General features: G+C 36.7%; 2 protein-coding genes across 5 annotated transcripts in view; both read right to left on the minus strand.

The window, feature by feature from the left end:
• Window positions 1–12,597, minus strand: part of LOC124113286 (receptor-type tyrosine-protein phosphatase beta-like) — a 128,332-nt gene extending 115,735 nt beyond the window's left edge. For 2 of the 4 annotated variants that reach the window (XM_048383900.1, XM_048383899.1), the window contains exons 1-2: window positions 12,196–12,596; window positions 355–394 (exon numbers count right to left, since the gene is read on the minus strand). In XM_048383900.1, the coding sequence (XP_048239857.1) occupies window positions 355–394; window positions 12,196–12,252 (97 nt within the window). In that variant the 5' untranslated portion in view covers window positions 12,253–12,596. Of the gene's footprint in view, window positions 1–354; window positions 395–12,195 lie in introns of all 4 variants that reach the window. The other 2 variants (XM_048383898.1, XM_048383901.1) reach the window with 2 other exon arrangements.
• A 6,253-nt stretch (window positions 12,598–18,850) lies between these two features.
• Window positions 18,851–24,687, minus strand: part of LOC124113287 — a 69,020-nt gene continuing 63,183 nt past the window's right edge. The window contains exons 23-27 of the mRNA XM_048383902.1: window positions 24,298–24,423; window positions 23,162–23,261; window positions 22,948–23,015; window positions 22,754–22,847; window positions 18,851–20,462 (exon numbers count right to left, since the gene is read on the minus strand). Of these exons, the coding sequence (XP_048239859.1) occupies window positions 20,201–20,462; window positions 22,754–22,847; window positions 22,948–23,015; window positions 23,162–23,261; window positions 24,298–24,423 (650 nt within the window). The 3' untranslated portion in view covers window positions 18,851–20,200. The remainder of the gene's footprint in view (window positions 20,463–22,753; window positions 22,848–22,947; window positions 23,016–23,161; window positions 23,262–24,297; window positions 24,424–24,687) is intronic.

Genomic DNA, 24,687 nt, shown 5'->3' on the forward strand with positions numbered 1-24,687 from the left:
AAGCTTTGCAGATTCACTGTGGACACAAGCCCACGCCATGGTTTCATCAGCTGATGAAGATATGGGATGTTCAGATAAAGCTCAACAGCAGGTGTGCAAATATTCATTAACTACTACACCAGTTTATTAAGAATATAATAAATATTTGCACACCTGCTGTATATATGTATACGTAACTGACACAGAGAGTGTGAGAATAATTACAAATCGAGCAGTCTCTTAAGGGAAGATGAAGAATATTTTTTACACCCATATCTGACTGTTAAATATTTAAATTCAAATAGAGGTAACTTTTGCTGCCTTACAGTGTTAGTAGAAAATAACGCAGACTAGTTTTATAAGATTAATACTCACGAGGTGGCGTTAGTGTTGTTGTACTAGCGGCATTGCTCATCTGAAAGTGAAGGGAAAATACCACATTATTCTAGGAGTCTGACAAAGACGTGGTATGAACGTGTGCATTTGTAGTGTTGGAACCTCACTATAGTATGTTGCGTATGCCTGCACCTTGATAAATTTGGAAAGTGTTGTCTTTAGTCATCAATCAAAATACAATACAACCAAAGAAATAATGACCAACAATGAAATCTTAAGTTAATAGTCATTATTATATTACTGAGATATATTAAACAATGGACATGAATATTATATTAAACTGGACAAAACATATCTTCAAAGATTTCATAAGCTACTCTAATAAAAAAACTGTAACACCATACGGGATTTACAGCAAGATCTTTTATTTGAAATTTTGACTTCCTTTATCGATGTTCATATTCTTTTATCTGATTCTCATACGCAGAAGAAAGCATAAAGGTAAAAGTGACCACCTTAAAGCTTTATGAGGATGTACTAAACTAACTGTGATGTCTTTAACTGGTACAGTATTGTCTCAAATATGACTTCATTGGTTTTGAATGAAAAAAATTAAACGTGAGTAGTTGGCACATTTTAGTATTCCTAAGCGTCGCAATTCGCCGTGTAGAGCTGCGCCCCCAAGGCGTGCCAGAAACCTTTCACCATGGTTCGAATCCCAGATCCAACCTGATTAAATCATGTATTTAACGTTCCACTTCAGGCGTTCCACTCATATATCACAATATATAACAGGTATACTGTTCAACGAAATTCATTCCCTTACTAACAAAAGGCTTCATTGAATATTTTGGAGAGTCTAAAATATTGTTTAGTAGAAGCAGCTTTCACGGAAATAATTCTTGTCTAAAGCCAAATGTACAAATTGTGCGAGATGTTGTCAAAAATATTTGTAAGAATAATGTTTCTCACAAAGTAGGACACCGGCACCATTCGAAATATGTTACACAACTGAACCTGAAATTATCCAGGGTATGTCTGTGGTACTGCCAAAAACATCAACATTTATATCATTGATTTTTGGTATAACTTTGTGTAGTATTACTGTTGTATTTAGAATTGAATAAAAACATAATATTTCGATTTCGTAATTTAAGAGATGGTTATGAAGAAACAGCAAACAAAATGTATTGCTGTTGGAGGAATTGGGTCACAATCCTGGCACGATGAGCACGTGCATTGCCATCTTTAAAGATGAAACCTTGCCCAACACGTTGTGCTAATGGCACCACTAGTGGTGTAATGATGTTGTCCCGACGGTATTGATCTGTGACTCCGCCATGAACGATTTGGAGCGCATTTCGGCCAGTCATTGTGATACCTCACCACACCATTATGGACCCACCCCCAAAACTATCATGTTTTACGACGTTAATGTCCATAAAACGCTTATTAGGACGTCTCCGAACTCGATTCCTTCGATCATAGAAGGCGAGAGAGAACCTCAATTCGTCAGAAAAACATGACATTTGCCCAACGTCGTTTATCCAAGTGCTGACGTTCCCTGCTTCACTGACGCCTCTGATGCAAATGACGTGCAGTGAGTTGTTGGATGATCATGACACCGTCTGGCCATGGGCATGTACTCTTACACCAGTTGCCCGTTGCAACCAGCCCCTTATATGGGTTGCAATTTGCACTCCGATTAATATGCCACTCTATCGCCCAGAGCGATGTCGATCAGCGACGTTATGCGACAAACTTTTTCCATAGTCATAAGAAATCTCTGCCGCTTGTATTAATCACTTATCTGCCTTACACCATGTAACGCACATAATTTGAAGGAAATGTCTATTTGACGCCACTAGAGCATGACACCAAGAAACCATGTCTGCATGATCATACAAGTACGAATCAATGCGGTCGCATCGGGCTGTACATATCTTTCCATTGCACATTTTGTTGGTGACGTCGTACTAAAAGTGTATGCGCTCCATAAGGTAAGTTTGATGTCTGCATTTTCGTAAAAGTGAACCTGAGAGGAATGTTCATTACACTTCCATTGTATATAACAAAAATTAGTGATGCTTTATTTCAAGTATTTGCTTCATACTCAGCACATTATTTATATACTACCGTGACATTTTAGAATCCCGAATTCGTATTGTACCTAACTACATGTAGTTAGAAAAAAAGATTGCTGATGATTGTCACAACGGCAGTATTTCAGTTTACTTGATGGTCCTTGACTATTTGATGTGACAGTATATTCTGGAATGAAAACTCTTCAAACTACGGTTAAAAGAGAGAATTGTTAACTTAAGAAAATATCAAAACAATGCAACTTGAAACAGGTGAAAGAAGGTGTTTGTGAAACGGATGAGCAAACTGATGCCGAATTCAAGTAGGACATGTCAATACTGCATCGAGTATTAAGATTAATTCATATTGTCGTGCATATCAATCATTTATGTTTCGCGAAAATGAATGTCTCTCGGGAGTAGATTACGAGTCCAGGTGAGAGTAGGCGCTGCAGAGTACATATACAATTGCAATGTTCTACTGACGCCCTCATTCTAATGACCAGTTGATGCCAAAAATAGTCCGCACGTGATGTTGTTACACGATGTGTACTACAACCGCATGTTTATAAAACAAGTGTATCGCCAACATGTGAGTAATAATTATAATTGTGTGTGACATACTGATTTCACGCGTACATAACAAGCCGTTGTGCACAAGAAATGACATCAACATAAAATTGTTGTTGGCAAGAAACAGATAACAATTGATATAAGCTACTTTTTTAAAGTTTTACTACCGACAACAAATCCGCGAACTGCTGATCTTAATGCAGCTAATGTGTAGGAGTAGATTTGCAACACCGTGACCACAGCTACTTTTGTCTTGGGATTATATGTATTCTTTATTTCGGTAAATGTAGGCCAACGGCCCATGTTTATAATTTGACTTTTACGCGATATACGGCTTTTCCATTGGACGAGAGGTCGTTCACATGGCTGCGAAATTGACGTTCATGAGTATACGAACGACACAATTTGACGTTCATACGCTTTTCACAAGACCGTGTTCTTGAAATGACGTAAACACTAACGGACTACTTTCACATTCCTGGGGAATCCCCTGAGGATTCCCAAGCACCAAAACATACAGAAGCGTTCTTTCTGATCATTTAGAACCTTTTATCTTGAACATCGTTTCAGTATATATTGAGAAACGTCAGAGAGTTTGACTGCATGATTGTTCACGAATATCCTCGCTACGGCCCATCCTAATGTACAAAACGAAGAAATGCACATCCAAACTATCGTAGTATCGACTCGATCCGTGTCTAGGCTGACAGTGACCGTCGACAGTAATCTATGAATTTATCTTAGTGTCCGTGTACATGTGACACATCTTTAATCACCCTTCAATGATCGGCAAGTTGATCAATGATGACTAAAACATGTAACCGCCACAGGTTCTTTAACAACTTCGGGAATCTCTCCCGTCACGTTTATCGTGTCGGTCATTTTGACGTCTTGTACTTGATGTAAATGTATTACGACGAGCATTGTGATTGACTTACTGAGGTAGTTCTTAACATTCCTTTCTGAGGAGATTATTTGAGTACATTTGTTCTAAAGAAACTACAAAAGTTGTCCCTGTTGAGCATGTTGAGCACACATAAGTTCATGTCACCTCTCGTTTTGAGGAACTATTTTATTCCGCGATACAGCTGGTTGTTGTATGGCTGTCAGTGTAAACATGAAGTCACACGTACTGAATATAATTGTGTTTTGATCAAGGACTACGTCCTTTGATGTAAAACTAGTGATATAAAAATTATAAGAATTGACTTTCACTTTGTGTGAGTTCATTGGAGTATGAACCGTCATAGAGTTAGGACCAAACATTGTATGAACCTCGTCGCAAGCTCAGACGTTCATACAGTTTGGCCCTCACTCTATGAAGGTTCATACTCCTATGAACTCACACAAAGTGAAAGTCATTTCTTAATTACATGACGTGTAGAATACATACAACTATGTAGAATGCATACAACATATTTATATAAAATAGTTGACAAGATAGAAGACATTATATCCTCAGAATTAGGAGTATCGCATGATAAAGGTACATAGCTAGACTGTGAATACACGTACCGCTTCTTGTGGCCATTAGAAGATGTAATTCACATCAGGATAAAGGCTGTAAATTTAATATATTTTGTACGTAGATGTTTGTACGCAGAGCAAACAAATAGGAAGTGATATTCATCCTCAATATATCCATAATTGCAACATTTATATAATCGACCACTTTGCAGTATATTAACATATCTACCAGTTTCAATATGCAGTTGAGACCGCCTCCGTGGTCTAGTGGTAGAGCGTCCTCCCGGAGAGCGGAAGGTTCGGGGTTCGATCCCCGATCTCGTCATACCAAAAGACGTTAAAAGATGGTTCTTGTTGTTACCCTGTCTGACGCTCGGCATTAAGGGGCTAAAACAAGGAGTGGTCGGCTCGGAGTCAGTATACTGTGTCTGGGTGAGGTATTCAAGTTAAACTGCGGCATGGTATCTCAGTGAGCTAGCACTATAAATCGGCATCAGTCCGGACTAGTACAAGCAGCGACACACACACACACACACACACACACACACACACACACGTGCACGCACGTCGCTATATAAGTGCAATAATCTTAGACACGACGTTAAACCCAATTTCACCTCACCTCAGTATGCAGTTGATGTGAAAAACATCGAAATTGTGCTTGGGAAACTTTGAATTTCTTGGTAGATTAGCCATTGAGGTACAGCTCTGTTGCAAAAGTAACTTTAAACAATAAATATGGTGATGTTTAAGTACCGTTTTGGAACATGCTATGCCAATCCTATTCATAGGTATATTTTAGGCGTGACATGAATTCAGATATGAAAGATTTTAGATGGGGAATATACTTCGGTTCCCAAATATATTCGTAACCAAAGCTGAATAGGATATATTTACATTTCGAAACCCAGTTGTGTTTGCCATTATTAGTTGCCTGTAACAACCTGTTGTAACACTTCTTTTTAGATAACGGTAGTCAGGCATAGAGATAAACTTCAACCAGCAACATCTTATGTAAGGATAAATAGATAATAAATATCGGCCGCACTCTCCACGCACGATGTGGTTAGTGGTAGACTAGAGCTTTTATCCCTTGCAAGGCTGCACAGAAAATGAGTTTTCAATTATTACAGAAGATTTTACTGATTTATAAATTGACTGAACACATCTTATAATTTTTGGAGATACACCTCTTTCTTTTAAGACAAGCCACAATTTAGTACGATTAACACTGTCGAACGCTTTAGAAAAATCCACAAACAGTGCAAAAAGTTTATCTTTTTGTTTACATAAGTGTCTTTCAATGATAGACTGTAATAATAAAATATTGTCAACCGTCGAATATCCATGTCGAAAGCCTGCTTGTGATTTTATAATGTAACCATACGCATCAAACCAATATGTTAATTTTCTGTTGATGATTGACCTTTTTCACACTTCGCTACTTCCGGTTTGAAAGCGAGGCTTGGGGAGCAGAAGGTGAAGGCTGGATAGCACATGAAACACATGGAGATGTCAACAAGACACGTAATCGGGACAAACTGTGACAATTTAACCATCTAGGTACATTTATCGTAAGTATTGAACATTATTCTGATTCTTATCGTTGACAAACTATTCTACTGTTATATGGTCTCCTTACCGATATAAATTTGAGTCTAGCCGTTCTGTTGTGATTTCAGTTTAAAATATCCATGACCACGTGGTAACTCCCAGTGCAGTTTATGGTAGCTGAACAGACTTAATACAAATGCTACTAAGATCTTGTAAAGTTTACATACCATTAAGCCAAACTATTTATTGTAAGTTTAAATAACTTTGCGGGTTGTATTTGAAGTCGAAATATTGACCTTTTGACCATATCTAGATAATTATATGTCAGAAACTAACTTAATTGATATGTTGATATAATGTATCAAATTGTAACCTACTGAGAATTTACAATCGTAACAAATCAAAATATTGCATCAGTTGCGTATTTGATGTAAATTGTAATTGATTCAAATGCATTCCAATAAAATATTAGACCTCTAGATCTATTTGTGCTGTTGTGATTGTGGACAGTTGTTATTTTGATTGTCAATGTTGACAGATTAGATAGCATGAGGTGTCATATTTCAACTGAATTATTATATGAAGGGTGTGTAAATATTTGAAGTAAAGTGCAGTTTGATCTGCAATTTTGTAAACAATGTTTCTACCAAAATGATATTTACTTTACTGTACCAAATTAATCATGTCATGAAATGAACAAAAACCCATCTAGTTAATGGCCAGTAAATGTTCAATCTAAATGTGATCTTTATATAATTTACAGAAACAGATAACTCTTTAACAGTTTGTATTCAAATATTTCAAATGCATAAATTGATATTGACATTACTATAAACTTAAAGTATAAACAGAATTCTTTTTAATTCCCATGCGTTTTGAAATCATAACTCATTTATTTCCTTTGTTTAATTGTGAAATCCATCTGGTTTTATGTCCACAAACATGTTTTGAAACTTATAAAACAAATGATTTTCTTTTGTGCAAGCAGTTGCCATGTATTATTGATTATTAATCACATCAATTTATATGTAAGAATATAGTTGTACTACTGTGTCATTTTGCAATAATTATATTGTTATGATGTAATATTTTACTATTGTTAACAATCTTTAGAACTTTAGTTTATATCAATCAAGTCAAGTGGTGTGATAATTTTTATAATTTTTATAATTCAATCAAAACGAGAAATATAAAAAAATATAAATACATAGAAGAAAATTGTTTTCCTTGTCAAATAACGATGAATTAATCTCATCTTGTGATCTGACAAAGTTAATATTTTCAAGTCAAGATATCAACTTTAGTAAACCACAAGAAGAGATAAACATTTCATTTGACAAAATAAATTCAAGTCTAAAATATCTTTGTGATCTTCACGACCTTACTCAGAAAACCATAGTGTCAATGAGGCAGACTGACTGTAGGTGTAACAAAACGTGATATTTCACCTGATTTTAATAAAAATATTATTTATTTCACTCCAGCGAAAGTATGTTTTCAGCATGGTCAGACTAAACAAAGTATTTCATGATTAAATACATACCGGTAATACAAATATCAAAAGGTGTTTCATTAAAACAAGAGTGAATTTCTGTGTGACATTGATATAAAGAGCTGTAGTACACTGTCATTAAATTGATGCATCTGTTGAGCTAACTGTTCCTTAAATTTCTATATTTCAGAAGAATGTTATTTTCTAAATAAGCTAAATTTTGAGAGAAGGTGAATATGCATTGTTTATAAAAAAATTAATTGAAGTAGAAATATTATTACAATATTATTGAATTATTCATTTCAGGCCAGCGAGTCAACACAATGAAGTACTAGTATCCGGTGATGGATGTCTGGAGGAGCTTTCTGCTAATAGTAACACACTGGTTACAATGTGCGTCCTGTCAAAGGACGAGGAAGTGAAAAGCCATATTCATTCAATCAACAAATGTGCTTCCTCTCACATTTCACTTAAATAGGACGAGGAAGTGAAAAACCTTATTCACTCACAAAACAACATGGCAAATATATATGAGACACTAAAAAAGCACATTGTACCATTTGTTTACAAGCAAGAAAATTATTTTCTCCTGGAATTTAATTAGGTGCTTTTGACTGACAAAGACACCCGGTCAAAGTTAAGTTTTGAAAACTTATATTGTGAGAAATTGTTAAATATGAGAAATCTAGATTGTTCCATCAACATAATTTGTACCGATACATAAATTTTATCTTGGCTTGATTACCAATTGAAGTTGATTCCTTTTTATTTATTTTTTTATTTTATCTGTACTCATATCTGATCAAGAAATTTTCAAACTATTCAGGATAAATGTATTAGTAGCTTCCTTTTGATACACAATTACCTATCATCATACAGGATTAGGCGAGGGTGTTCAAGAAGTTGGTGGTTGCATCAATTCTTATATTTCTTCAATTTCATGCAATATTTATACTTATCAATTTTAAGTTTCCTTTTAACTTATTTTAAACAGTTCACACATTATTACTTTTGTCGTGCACGGTGCAATCTCAATCGGCAATCATCAGTTAAGTAACTGATGTTTGAAGAACAAATAAAGTATCATCTGTCATTGTACACACTGAATAGAGGTATCGCCACGTCTGAATATTTATTTTGACACGAATTATTTTGTGAACTAATTTCATTTACATCGTGATATGTTAAGATGAAAATCATAGCAGAAAAAGTGTCTTTTGTCAACTGGACTCATGGCAAAACGATAGTGCTTGTGTAATGGAACAATTATTCAAACTGACTACAACTCCGGGAAATCAGCATTATCAAACAATACATTAAATATAACTTTACTGGTATTCTAGTATCAAAAGAATGCAGCAATTAATATATCATATCCAGGTGACTTTCAACATTTCCAGGTATTAATAGCACTGATTACCACCTCTAATATGATTTTGGACATTTAACCAAAATCAGTGTCAGTAGCCTCATAAACCGATTCGTCAATGGCATAAATATTTACACCCATTGACTCAATTATATGTTTGGTTTCTGTCTAGTTACACAATTAGAGAGTTCTCGTAGAATAGACCAGAAGCTATTACTGTTTGGGAGGCACGATGAAATCTTTTTACAAATGTTTTCATCATATAGTCTCTTTTTTGTATGAAGAGTGTCACGGAGAGTGGTTGTGGAATTATTCCTCGCTTTTAGATAACGATTTGAGTTATCAACTTTAGTGTCTTTGAGTAGATAACACGATAATTATCTACAATATCAATAACTATTATCATAAAAGATACAATAATTAAGCACAAAAATTTAACTACGTCCTATCAATTACTATGCATGTATCCTTTTCCATACATTTAATATACGTAAATGTCGCGTTGATTGTTGATTCATCGTTTTAGATGCTATTTCATTCATAATACTGTTTTGTTTTTGTTTCTTTTTATTTTGATGATAATAATCATGAAAAAGAAAAGTATTCTAACTGATATAATAAGAGTTCGAAGTTCTTACAATAATATAATTACAGAGCCATGAAGATCCGGGTTAGAATAGGTCTTCAGCAACCCATGCTTGCCGTAAAAGGCGGCTATGTTTGTCGTAAGAGATGAAGGGGATCGGGTGTTCAGGCTCTCTGACTTGGTTGATGCATGTCATCGTATCCCAATTTCGTGGATCGATGCTCATGATATCAATCACTGGATTGCCTGGTGAAGACTCGATTATTTACAGACCGTCGTCACATAGCTGAAATATTGCTGAGTGCGGTGTTAAACAACAACCAATAGATTACATCGCTCTAATTTCATTGAAGGTGGTTATGTTTTATTGATTCGACATTCAAATGATGCAATCAAAACAGGTTGTTTGCCCCAGGTAGACTCTCTCTGGTGTAATATCGTAGATTTTAGAGACGCTTGTGGCAGTCTGTGGCTCAGCTGTGTCATATTCGGCGTGTGTACGGACAAGTGTTTGTATTTTGAGTGAGTGAGTGAGTGAGTTTGGTTTAACGCCGCTTTTAACAGTATTCCAGTTATATCGCGGCGTGTCAGCTTAATGTGGGAGGAAAGCCCGAAAAGATGCAGGTCTCAGACGTTTACCACTTCGGTGAAACCCACGAGCACTGGTATGGTGCTGACCCAGAAACATAATCGGGGCGAACCGGGATTCGAACCCACAATCATAGGTTTCTGGCGTGCCCAAGTGAAGCAACTTTGCACAGCGAATCGCGGCGCCTTAGACGACTGGGCCACCCGTGCCCCTGTTTGTATTTTGATATCAATCAGCAGAATGAATAAGTAACAACGTTTACATGTTTTGACATCAAGATGATTAATATTATAGATAAGATAGCTACGCGATTAATCGAAAAAGAACAATGAAGAACGAAGCGTGGTTTATGTCACGATAAAAAAATTGTTCTATCCTGAAGTCATTTCTAGAGATTTGAACATGCGCTCACAACTTGATGACGTCGTAAACTGGATGTCGTTATTTTTTAGAGGGAAATGTCTAGAGAGTTGTTCCCCATAGACGTACATGGACAATGTAAATAAACGCAATTGCCGAAAGATCGCTTCCAAAATTGGGAGAGATATGAGAACCGGCAGGAGAAAAGTTGCAGATAATCCAATGAAAATTGTGAGAATATTCGGGAAAGACCAACTTTGACCGACATTGCTGCGGTCGGGTTCTATTCATGGAGTCATCATTATATAAATACAGGTAATTTTAAAATATTTTTAAAGCCTGTACTTTTTTCTAACATCCTAAAAGAGGCTTACGTAATGTTGATATATGTTGTTCATCGTACAATAAAAACACTGCAGATAAACAATCCCAACTCATCATTTAGTTCTTAAATATATATGCCTGTATACTCAGTGTTCTATACACTGTCAGGTCATTTTCTACAATGCAGACATGTTTCTTCCACATTTACATTGACAACTGGCTAATATATCAGCTTTGTGGCAACATGCAGTGCAACATGCAAGATGAATTTGGTTGTCGTGTAATAATGTTTCATATCAACAAAAGATTTAGTTAAATGCGCACACCTGCATACACACACATTATCGACCGCTCATGCGCCGTTAGGTATCGTTGGAGGAAATATATTGTGTCAGTAGTTATAGATTTGTAACGTGAATGATAACAGTCTTTCCCACAATGCCCATAGCAATATCTCACAGCCAGTACCATACACAAATAACACACACTCCCTTAATAAATCTACAACGACATTTATGTCGATATAACAAAATTGTCGCATATTGTTTGGAGTCTCATTTGTCTTAAAAAGCCTCAAAATATTTATCATTTATTAACCTCATTTATTCATTCATATATGAATACTGACAGACAAATCGTTTTATTAAACAAACTTAATATAAAAAGGCTTGCTAAATCGAAAACTGTTAGAAGAAGGGTTCTTCAGTATATTGATGGTTGTAATTACCCCGATCAAATGAATATATGCATATTTACACATGTATATCGCGATATAAGTGCAATAATCTTGGACGCGACGTTAAACCCCATTTCACCTCACCTACACATGTATATGTATTTTCGATACTTTGCCATTCAGTCTTACATATAAATACATTGTCCTAGATATATAATACAGTATGTACACCAGTAGATCTATTTTAAAAAATAATTAAGGAATCTTACAATCACCATCTCCCCGACCAATATGACTACCCTATTTAATAATAATAAATAATAATATAATAACAGTCAGTCTAAAATAAAAACCTCTTCTTAATATCCTAGCAATACGCTATATTTGGCTTCAGGACATCCTGTGCATCCGTTACCAACATGCGAATATTGACAGTGGCTTTATAACCTCCCTGTCCCTACTGTGCAGTTAAACCAGGTAAGAGAAAGCTTATCTGTTGTCCATACAGGTTTTATGTAGGTCAACTATATATATGACAGGCAATACAGGCTAGCTCTGGAAGGTGTATTGCCCACTCATTCACGTAGCCATTTTGGGATATTATATAGTGACCTAATACATATTGACTTACAACATGTAATGTGGAAATAACGAGCAAAATGAACACGTTACTGAGATACGATAGGGCGATAGGCTCTGGTGAACACAAACAACACATCACGGTCTGTTGACTTGCTCCATACCTTGCTCTACAGGTAGGTCTCGCTAACCTTTATAGTAGGTCAACTATTTATACAATCAAATCTTACCTCTGAACATAGGCAGGAGAACACGATGGTAATGAAACAGTGCTTCAATGTATCCATGCTGGTGTTTGAAACTGTGTCACAGAACTTCTCAAACTTGCTTCACAGAGAACATATTCCTCTTTTTGTCTTTGAAACACACCCAGTCAACTTCACTATGTGAACACTGTCGGGTGTTGTTCGGTAATATACTTCTCAATTTCCAACACAGTTCTTCCCTGCCTGGCTGTCGGTTTAGTGTCCCTTCCCCGAGTCCTGCTGCCCTAGACCCCGGTGAGCGATTGTGTAAGACTGCCTCCACCCGTTTGAACCACCCGAGCAATTTACTTCCTCATTCTGTCTGTCAGACCACGTGACAGGATTGTGTGTGACCTCTGAACTCACCTAACAAAACGCTTATCGTGTCTTCCTTCTCGCTTCAGACACACACACACAAACACACAAGTGTTCTCGCGCAGTAGCGTCATGACCAGGCATAAAAGTGACAGGGTTGTGTTTCACTCCCTCCCTGTTTGCGTTATCAACGGATTACAAACCACGTTTGCATTTATACGTACACAATCGCTATTACCAACGCCAAATGGGACTATTATAATCAGTGGATGGTCCTAGGGGAGGGGGTTAGGAGGTTAGGAGAGGATGTGGCGGTAAGTCGGGGTAATCTTTTGACTCTAACATTACATTTTATGAATCAAAATGAGAAAAAAACCACTTAGCACTTTGTATTATTACAGTATAAACACAAGATGGAGACTTGACAACCCCGCCCCTGCCCTCAACACACACATTGAAGTATACAATTCAAAACGTGCACTCCTTATTCTCCCTGACTTGCCTCTGATAGTTGTCTAGATCTGTTACCAAATATAGGAAGTGAAGTCATGTTTTCCTGCCCGCAATAAAATATAGAATATTGACTCAAACTGTTGATGCGTTTTACGGATCCTCTTTCGCTCGTGCCTAGTATGAGCTCGGTGATGCTTTATTGTATATTATATATTCTTTTGTTTCTCAGCAATCTGTGCCCTCAATATGATAATTACTGATGTAAGCAATCTTGAAAGAAGTTCTTTGTAGCCACAGCCTTCACGTGTACGGTGATCAAATGTATTACGATATAGGGATTTTTTTCCCATAAATACATTGATTGATGAATGGTCTAAAAATAAAATCACATAACATTATCATTTATCAGGACAGTGTATGAAACAAACATGTGGTAATTGTAAAACACAATATATATTTTGAGTCGACATGACTCGAACTGACGGATAAACATCTGTGAGTATTGGAAATGCACGGCCGTCGCATAACCTCTATATAATAATCACAAAGCTTGGGGTGTGTGCATTTCATTGCGGACATCGAAAAAGAAATAATACGAGGTCAGATACAATTAAGGCGCTATAAGGGAAAATGTGACATAAAATATCTGTGGATAAGTATTTTAATGATTCTCGGTATTTAATGTTTCATCAACGTCTTCCGTATATATTTACACTTTATGTGACAAATATATATTTGTCTGATCCGGTCAAATTAACAAACTCAAAAACGTGTTATTGTTGTATTCATTGAAGTCGTTCATGAGTCATGTTTATCACACCATACGTCCTCTTCCTAGCCAGGACAATACGCGTGTAGCAGATAACAAAAGTTGTGATGGAATCTTGCCAGAACTCAGATTGTTCGAATCTAGCCTCCCATTTATGTCGCCCCGTATACACGTTCAATTACGCGTTCTTAATTGTAATAGTAACTAAGTCTGAATTGACAGCATGTAAGGCCTCAACAAAGCTTTCAAAAAGTTTGATGGTAGACATCTTTGAGACATTACCAAATTTAATACATCAGTGACAATATTGATGTCAGATCCAATGCATTATTTTAACTTTCTGAACAATTGACTTGCTGTCGTATGTTTTCGTGAGACATGATATGTAGGTGTGTCTAGGTAACCACCCTCCCGAAAAAGCCTATTCCAAAAAGGTGTCCAAAATCATAATGAGAAATTAGCATAAACTGATTATATTTATTTCTGATATTGGTTTTCGCATGAATTACAACACATTTGTTCACTTCAAATTACTGTTAAAAGTTGACGCTCTCGTTTGCAAACGTCCTGCTCGGAAATGAAAACATTGTCCTGAAGTGTTTAACTTATTTCTGTGAACATCAACGGCCTTTTTATATAAGAGGACAGGAATTTGTTCATGTCAGCTATTGAAAGAGGTAACAGATTGAGCTGTACGACCGAGCTTAGTCTTATGCAAAGGTATTTGTGGAAATAAAATGGTACTTAAACTTGATTAATTTATGCACCGATTATTTGCATGATTGAAAATATATCAACAGCGTGCAAAACTGACGTTGCCGTTGTGCATGTTTGGAGGGCTATGCAGTGTCCCGGTAAACGACAATGCTGGGTTATATGTCTGTAGCGTCATGGCTGTTTGATTCAGGAAGTAAAATGTAAATCCTCTAGGTTAAATTGTATAACATACATTTAGAATAACGCGGCCTGAATCTACAAAATCTTGTGAAAGCTAAAGGGACTATAAGCTTCGAGTTTTACATATACGTGTGTAGGGATTGAACAATATGATAAGTTAAATGAATAATACTAAAGAGAATAGGGATTGAAACTCTTCTGAAATTGTCAATTTACATGTAAGGCAGGTATTTGATAAATGAATGCTCGTGTGATATTGAATAACTCGAGTGTTCACCTGACCACATTGTGTCACATGTTGTCAGGAAAAGGAGAACCATATAACGAAGAGAATAGGGATTGCATCTCTTCTGAAATTGTCAATTTACATGTAAGGCAGGTATTTGATAAATGAATGCTCGTGTGATATTGAATAACTCGAGTGTTCACCTGACCACATTGTGTCACATGTTGTCAGGAAAACGAGAACCATATAACGAGGAATATTGTTAATCAAACCACGCCCATACATAACCACACATCTAGTGTGTGTACACTGAACCGATAGCGTGACACGCTACAACGAGGCGTCCTTCTTTTCAATAACAAGTTTCTTCCTGGTGGAACGTTTGTCCCTGCCGAACAATAGAACAACCAGGACAACATAAATGACAGTAAATTATTTGTAGCTGTACATTTCATTGATTTGGTTGAAATAGTCATATGAAGTGTTAAGTGTCATACCAAGTGGCAATTAATGATTCGCCTTAGATGTAAAAGGGCATTGTGTACTGTTCCATATTGTAAGCCGAATCTAGATCACCCCAATAGCATCTCATCCGTATATCTGTTTTATTCACAATAGTAGGTGCAGTTCACAGACAATAAGAAAGAAAAGATTGGGCGTCAGTGTTGAGTTATATTGTAGATACGTGCTTGACACACTTTTATTTGTAGTCTATGAGGAAACCGTAGACTAATCAGATTACATTTAATGTTTTCATGTCCGTCCCGACGCTTTATTTAAAACTATTAGTGTCGACTGTCTTTATGTGCGCCCCAATCCTATATTTAACACAGTTCGTGTCGACTGTTCTGATGTCGACTCCAATCCTTTATTTAACACTGTTCATCTCGACTGCCCTCATGTCCACCCCAACCCTTGATTTAACACTGTTAGTGTCGACTGTCCTGATGTCTACTCCAATCCTTTATTTAACACTGTTAGTGTCGAGTGTCCTCATTTCCAACCCAACCCTTTATTTAACACTGTTAGTGTCAACTGTCCAGATGTTGACTCCAATCCGTTATTTAACACTGTTAGTGTCGACTGTCCCCATGTCCAACCAAACCCTTGATTTAACACTGTTAGTCTCGACTGTCCCCATGTCCACTTCAATCCTTTATTTAACACTGTTGGTGTCGACTGTCCTCATGCCTACTCCAATCCTTTATTTTAAACACTGTTGGTGCAGACTGTCCTCATGTCCATCCCAACCCTTTATTTCACACTGTTCGTGTCGACTTTCCTCATGTCGACTCCAATCCTTTATTTAACACTGCTAGTGTCGACTGTCCTCATGTCCACTCACATCCTAAATTTAACACTGTTAGAGTCGACCTCTCTCATGTCCACGTCAATCCTTTATTTAACACTGTTAGAGTCGACTGTACTCATGTCCACTCCAATCCCTTCTGTATTTATGTTGGTGTCTAATCTTCTCCATGTACACACCAAGGCTATATTCAAAACTGTTGGTTTCGAATGTCTATACCGGATAACACAAACGCTATTGATAAGTATCTTGTATTACTCGATACTGAGTTTGTGTTGAAGTTGTGACTAAGCTTAACTTAGGCCAATGCTTTTTCGATTTGTTTAAAAAAACAACATGTTTGTGACACTCCTTTCAGTCAATCCACTTTTCTCAAGGTTTTGGATTTGTTTGGATATATCAATCGGTTGGTGATCACCTATCCTTTCTGTACTTATTCAAGGTTACGTGTATCAATGTTTTCTTCCTTCTGTTTATATAAAGGATTTACGAGCGTATTGGAACGAGAGAGATATCTCTTGATCGTATCGCACAGAAACTTCGGAAATATTCATTTTTTAGATTTAAGCGGGTCTTTTTAAATTGGAGAACAATGAAAGGAGATATTTGGCTATGAATAGATCACTGAGAATATGGCCAGTTTGCAATTACAAAATTTAGAACAAATTCCACGTTATATTTATTTGTTTATATAATAAATAATTTAGCAAATACTATGAAAAAAATTATGAAAATAACCTAGCTTCAATACCCGTATGTGATGTTTGGGCACAATGAACGTTTATAAAAAGATTTATCACACTACTTACTATATGCTTACAAAAAAACGAAAATCGATTGTAATGAACTGACATAGTCCGTACCAGCTGCGCGTAAATGGTTTAGTATATGGGCCCGAGGGCTTTCTTCATCTTCTTCAATTGTATATATTTGTAGAAAAAGCCTCACGAAATGGTGAATATGTTTTGTAATAAATTTGAAATGTGTTTAGGAAAATACAATAGCGATAGACACGTTTACATGGATAATTCTTTTCACTATCGTCATAAGTTTGTGTTGTCTGTGTCCTAAATGAACATACGAACAGGTGAAACTGTTGTCAAAGTACTATGCCTGTGTGTCTAGCATCCGGCAAATAACACTATTTGTGATCTGGTACATTTGTAGTACACCGGTGGAAAGCATGCATCCCATGGATCCGCCCAACTGCATTTCGACAAAGCTCACAGCACAGCTGTGACAGAGGGACGAACGTCACTTGTATAATGTATTCTTCACGAGCGCTGGTGTAAGGGAGGGAACTCGGGTATTCACTCTAAGTAAACAAACAACGCTCCATGTGAACAGGCTCAAGACAAAGACCATGACGACAAGTTAATGTAGTCATTCAAACCACATAATTGTCATACTAACATGATCCTCAGACAATAATGGTCGGATTACAAACGAGTAGGATAAGAATGGCTGTTTCACCTTTGGCGTTTGTTCCTTTGCAATAACGTTTGGCTTTTAATTGTTTCAATCATTATTTGCCTGACGTAATGACAAGAAAGGACAACGTTTGACAAAATTGTTTTTAAGACTTTTACTCGCCAGTAACCCCACTAATCCGGATGGTACACCTCCAAGTGAGATGCAACGTGATATCATCGTTCAGATGGCAGGGTTTCCAGACTAACTGCACTTCTCGTGAACATGTTGTCACTGTCACTGTCCATGTGGTCGGAAGGTGTGATGTGTCTATGAATGACACTATGTTTGTTTCTTTCTCTGCTCAACCCTAAACATCCCATCCATTACTCAATTCGGCCGTCATCATCCTACCATACATGCCCCTACGAATACCATAAGATTGCTTATCCAGCATGCTGCATCTATCCTTGCCATCTTGTACTATATATAGTCATATCTTGGAATGTCAGCATAATTAGTGAGTAAAAGTAAAATAAATAACGCAGATTTCCATGTTTCCAAATCTATGGTAAAAATTCAATAATAATAATAATCGGGGTTAATAATCGAAACCACAATTAGTGACTTCTCACATGTAGCTACTGCTCGCAAATATCCACCTAGATTCAACGAATTCTGCCGTCCTACCGGTTCTTATACAGATACAATATAGCTGACTATTGAATCAAGTATTTCCCCACATGTTAGAGCACCATTCGGGGCTTCTGACTATATCGTTGCAACTCCAACTTAGACAAAAATATTCGATTGTCCGATTGTAGGTAGTACTGTATACTATTTTAGTGTTAACCATTGTTCAAACCGATCAAAGCCTTATCAACGAATTCGCAGAGCTGGGTCCTTCATGCGTGGCCTGCCCGAAAACGATGATCATGGGCTCCAATCATAGATTCGCTTTGTCCAGACTCGATAAGCCAGCCGGTCCTGTACAGCTGTAATAGTAGTGTCTGCGGAAAGTGACTAACAACTATGTTCGAAATGACACGCTTGAGAAATGATGTGTACCGATAATGTGTCAAGCACCTCGTTTTTATCGTCGACAATGAGATAATGTCCTGATGGTGTTACAATCCACGTCAAATCGAAAGGTCCCAAAACGGGAATTTGTGTATGGCACAGTACGACGTTCATTAACAATGTCAATTTCAAATAAACCGGACACATTGTTGTCACAGTAAATAAAGATTCATGACTGTAAATGACATATATTTGGTCAGTGTCACATAAACACATTTATTACATTCCAATAACAGGCGTATTACATTAATAAAAGATACAACATCTAATTTTCCCAAAAGAAATTGTGTTAAACCAAGTAACATCTACTAAACCTTCATGCTGAAATACAATTTGGACACTTGAGATGAAGAATTGTTTTGATTAATTGCCGATTATTTTGCGACCTGAACTAATCCTAAACATACTCTTGATCCTTTTATTTGGATTGTCTGTATTTTGAATACACAACCCTTTTAGAGAGTTGTGAAATGTAACAAATGATATATTTGGGAGTACATTTTCTTAGTAAAGTACAAATTCTAGAACTGTTTGTGATCCGGGATTCGAACCCCCACTCTCATAGTGAGATACCCAATCGCCAGCACAGCGATATAACCCACTCAGGCACTGAAGTCCTACAACTGTTAGTCTAGAACATATACCCCTGCCTGGGTCATATCGCTGACGGTACTTGTCTATACTGTTTTTGAAAAATATATTGAAGATCATATTCAAACTAAACAAGTGAAACGAACCCAAAATACCAAAATATAGATTATATATGTTTGTATATAATGGCCACATAGCCAATTCATTTCACCCACCAGTACCAAAAACAAAGTAGACCAGTGAAACCGCCTCATCTGTTTCATATTTAGGTCTGTGCATAAAGATCCAAAGTAACAAAAAACTATCCACAAGACTGATTACTTCAACTTTCAAATATTCACCTTTTGAGGCATCCATGACAAAAATGGTGTCGTGTCCGATTCACTGTTTTGACTTGTGCCATATGTACACGTGTTTTTTTAGGTGAACACTTGACTTGCCTGTGCAAGTGTAAGTGACGGGAGGCATCTTTTCAAGAACACCTGTCATCATCACTATTTGAGAGTGATTCTTTAACACATGCTTATGACAGTCGAAATCGCACAAAGGCCTCGGCTTTACGTAGAGATTCTTCATGATTATTGAAATGGTTTTGATTGAAATGATTTGAGACAACAGCATACAGTTGTATATTTTGCACATAATCAATGTCATATTCTTACATTTTAGCATTGAAAAGATAGGACAACATGATCGAAGGGTAACAACGTCAACAGGTAATCATTAGAGATGGAAAAGCAATCATGGTACAGCAAAGCCTGTGTCTATTGGGTGTATCAGCCATAACACCTGTCTCGCACATTAATATACGTACATGTAGGTTCATACACCAGGGTGCATACTAATCACAAACTACAAAGCAATGTTATTGCTTCTAGGCTTACATTTTGCATTGCAGAAAACATGCAAGTTATTCAATATACTACTGCTTCTTGTTGTCTTATTTAAACCTGGTTTCAGTAGTTATCCTTCCATAATCATGACCATCTGCATTCTGGTAAGTTGCAAGCTGGTCGTACGTATTATCTGGGTCCCGAGGGGACTGTCCAGACACATAGTTTACATAACCCTCATTACTGCGACTGCTGTTGACAGTCACCATCTGAGCATCAGGAATCTCGTCATATGTGTCATTTTGGTCTGGGTGAAACTTTGCGATCACTTGATTTCTGTTCTTCTTTGGCCTTTCCCTTTGTGCTTTTCTATAAGAAATGAGAATTCTTTTATGTAGGCACATGGATATCGAAGAATTGGTGCACCGTTTAATAACTTCAGTGACTCAGAACAGTGTGTTTTATATATTGTGTGTTACAATCCTGTGTATTTCAGTCACATGGTTGTATATGCTGTGGCGTGGTGGTGGACAGTTACTGAGAAAACCAGTCCTGTCGCTGAAAGTCGAATGAGTCACCAGGACGGGCGATAAATTACAGCAATCTTTACTTAGGAGTAAGTGAATGTTTAAAGTCAAAGTAACTTTACAGCAATATCACGGCAGTTTGGCTGAGATTGCTAACTTTGTTGCCTGTTGTATTTCTATTCGTTGACTATGTTCTATGAATAGAAACAGCTGAAGGGATGAAACAGAAGCTATAGCTTGATCAGGGTTTCTAGCCGATGTACCCTGGCCAGTGTTGATGAATTTGCAAATGTAACATTGCACTCACCTCAGAAATTGCAAATAGGAAATGGAGATAATAGATAGAATTGTAAAATGATAACATGTCCTTTCACAATCACATTTACGATTAAATATTTACAGAATCAGCTTTTAAACTAAGTTATGGCGGCCTATAAACGAAGCTGTCTCAGCTCTAAGATTGGCGTAAATGAGTCGTGTATCGAAAAACAACCTAGCTAAGTCTACTCTCGAAGCTGTTTTAGTGCAAAGCTTTTTAAGTTTACGAACAAAATTAAGACAGGGTCGGACCTGTCGTCGGTGCGACGATGGCGGCTAAAAGATAGCATGTTGAAGAAAATAATTCGACAGTATGTGTCTACTGTATCCTTTCTTACCACAAAACCGTGTGTTTTTCATATTGCACTTTCAAAACACGAACAACATATCCCACAAAACACCTCTGAAACATTGTATTTATCGATTATGAGTAATGCCAAACTTCACGTCGATAACAGATCAAATGTATGTGTGTGTGTGTGTGTGTGTGCGTGCGTGCGGGCGGGCGTGCGTATGGATGGATTGATGGATGCGTTTCATTGTTATCTGTTCAGGATTTCTTCTCACAACCAGCAAAAGGGTGTTCGTTCATTTGTGTTTGATGCAATCTATCTGTTTTTGGCATTTTACCATACTGATATTATGCACGTATTTCATGTCCTGGTAATGGTGTCCCTATTGGTAGAGATGCCATATAGTGACAGTCTACAGGAAAAGATAAAGCTTAAAGAATGTCAGAAGGAAATCCTGAACCTAAAACAATGAAACATACATGCATACAGGATATTCTATTTCTTTCGTTTGTGTTAGCTTCAAGAATGAAATAGGTATCGGTCATTTTCAACTCGGGAATTTTCATGATTTTTTGTTTCAAAGTAAGATCCTCAGAAGATATGCACAAATGACCTTATTCAATGTTAAATAGAATCAGTATCGATACAAATATTGAATCAACTGGCCTGGCATAGCGTCCAAATGCTTTTACTTGTACTTGAGATTATTCATAGCCCCGGGATAGCAAAGTTGTCTCACGCTTCAGTCAAACAATATCAGCTGAATCATTTCACAGTCTTAGCAATTAGACTATCTGTAGTTTGATTTGAATATTGTTTCATAAGTTATCGCCCAAGCTTTTGTTTACACATATTTCGGTTGCAGGTGTTTTTAAAGCGAATGAAAAGAACGTCGTTAAATGTGAGTCCCCGTATAAATCGCAACAATAGATCATGTATATAACTTCGACGTTGCACATGTAACGCCCCCGAGAAAGCTAAAGTGGTGTTGCGTTGTGTCGCAAGTTTGCGTTCATTGCTACTTATTTACGCATTTTTTTGTATTCACATTTTTGTTTTCCTTTGGCATCATCATTTTGAACTCTATTTGTTAGTCTTCAATACTTATTATATCTATCTATAAAAGACAACAGTTTTACGTTAATACTTCATTGATCAATTGTACATAACAATAACATATGGCTGCATCCTTAATCATATCATCAACATTTATAGTCAATAGTTTTTTAATAGTTTATCATGAGCCTTACATAACATATAAAACAGAAATAAGATTTCAATCTAGGGAAATCCCTGAATGACCGATGACGTCATTGGGAAACAACCAGCTTATTTTATCTCCGTTACAAAAGTGCTCCCTGTCTAAGCTAATATTTGTGTGTTAAGTAAAGTATTGTTGCGAAAGGTTTAAGACAGCTTCAAGAATAGCTCATATGGCAGTCGTAATTTTTGTCTAAGTCTTAGCTGAATCAGCTTCATAATTAGGCCGCCTAGGCATGCTTTCGAAATAAATCACACTTACTTTCGTCGCAGAATGATAAAGATGCCTATTACAACGAGTATGACAACTACCGCAGCAACTACACCTCCGACCACAGCAGCAACTGGTACTGGTGCTGAAACACACATGTCATTGGGAGATACATCAAATCGTAGTCACTTCAAGTATAGGTATGTTCATCGTGAAGTCAATGTTTAGAGCAAATTGGTGTTTACCTGATGTTGATATTTCTATTCCGTTGCTCGTAGTGCATCCATTATTCGTACAAGAAAATGCATACACGCTGAAACGAAAAAAAATTGTTGCAAAATAGTTTATGTAAAAACAATATAATGAAAAACAGAACATGTCCACATTGACTTTGAAACTTCTTTAAACCGCTTCATGAAATATACATTTTGTGACCATGCAAGATGGTCTGTAACTTACATAAAAGTTTCTCCTGTGGGGAGTTTTCCATTACAAAAGAGATTCTTCGTGTTTCCACTGCAATCCTCATTTCCGAGAGTAAAAAGTAAACTTGATTTTCCTGTAAATACAAAACAACATACAGGAATGACAATACAGAGTGTGATTTGAGTATTGTGTCAGCTGGTATGTGACACAAGATACTCGAATAAAGAATCCGAGTCCTGCAGGAGAAGAAACTATCTTTCCGTTTACATAGTTATACAAGAGATACAGAGATATTAAACCATGTGTGGAACGTAAACTCATTAATACATTTTGGTCATGGTTTCCAGGCACATTTAAACATCAAGCATGACGTCTTTGAAATTCATCTAGAAGTGATACACATAAGGAAGAGAATATATATTGGTGTCAACTTCTTTATTATGAGGAACACAACGTTTTGGAATACATGCTTACTCCTTCATCAGGTGAATGAATGCAATGAGACAGAGAGCATATAAAATTTATATGTATGGGTAAGGACAACAAAATAATAAGATAACAAAAGGTGGAAAATGACAAAGGGTAGAAACTAACAAGGGATGCTAAATGCTGATTGGCGCTGATAGGTGATTAGCAATAGACAATGGAAGCCAAAACTTTACACTAATTAGCGCTGAAGGTATGGAAGCCAGTACTTAAGTTATCATAGATAAGTAATAGGTAATAAATGGAAAGCTGAAATTTACGAATGTAGTTCCACCAGTTGCGCGCGATCCCCAAATATTGTGGGCCCTGATTTCATAAAATTTCATAAAATTATTATTAGCACTAAGCCAGTCTAAAACAATATGCATATCACACTCAGCATACAAAACCTACTTTCTAAAATCCGGCTCATTTGCAGCCATGTCTATTCAGTAATAATAAAGTTTTAATTTCATTGTCAAATTTGTCTTGATGCTACAGTGTATAAATATATACAAAATGTGATTCATAATATTATACTACAGCGGGTATTTGTCGCTTTACGTTTTAAACCGTGTTTTTTTCTGCACAACCGTTCAAAAGATGACAGATGGGCCAGTGTGAGGTTAACTCAACGCTATCCTTCCTTAACTGTTGAACTAATTATGAGTGTCTTCAAGGCGTTCCATATCATCAATACGTACCACTAAGTCCATCAAGCCAGTTATCTCTTGTTGCTCTGTAGGGAATACCAAAATTCTGTGCATTGGCTGCATTCCAGTTGGCCATATTGTCATAATCCACTGCAGAAGTAGTTTGACGAAGATTTCCTGTATATTGATATGCAAAATGTATATGGTACAATGAAATGTCGACCAAACTTTAAAATCTATGCTCATGGACGTTGGACATAATGACTGAGAACATTACAATTAAATTTTAATACTGCGTTGACTCTTTTTTGCAAAATATGTAACCACAAAATATTAAGCTTTTTTCCACTTTGTGAGTCAGGTACATCTAGTAATCGAACGTTCACCTGTGCATTTGCGCATAGTTCACAAAAATATGTCAAAACAGTCAAATATTGAGAA

This window comes from Haliotis rufescens, unplaced genomic scaffold, assembly GCF_023055435.1.
Source record: "Haliotis rufescens isolate VD_foot unplaced genomic scaffold, xgHalRufe1.0.p SCAF_5, whole genome shotgun sequence".
Lineage (NCBI taxonomy): Eukaryota > Metazoa > Mollusca > Gastropoda > Lepetellida > Haliotidae > Haliotis > Haliotis rufescens.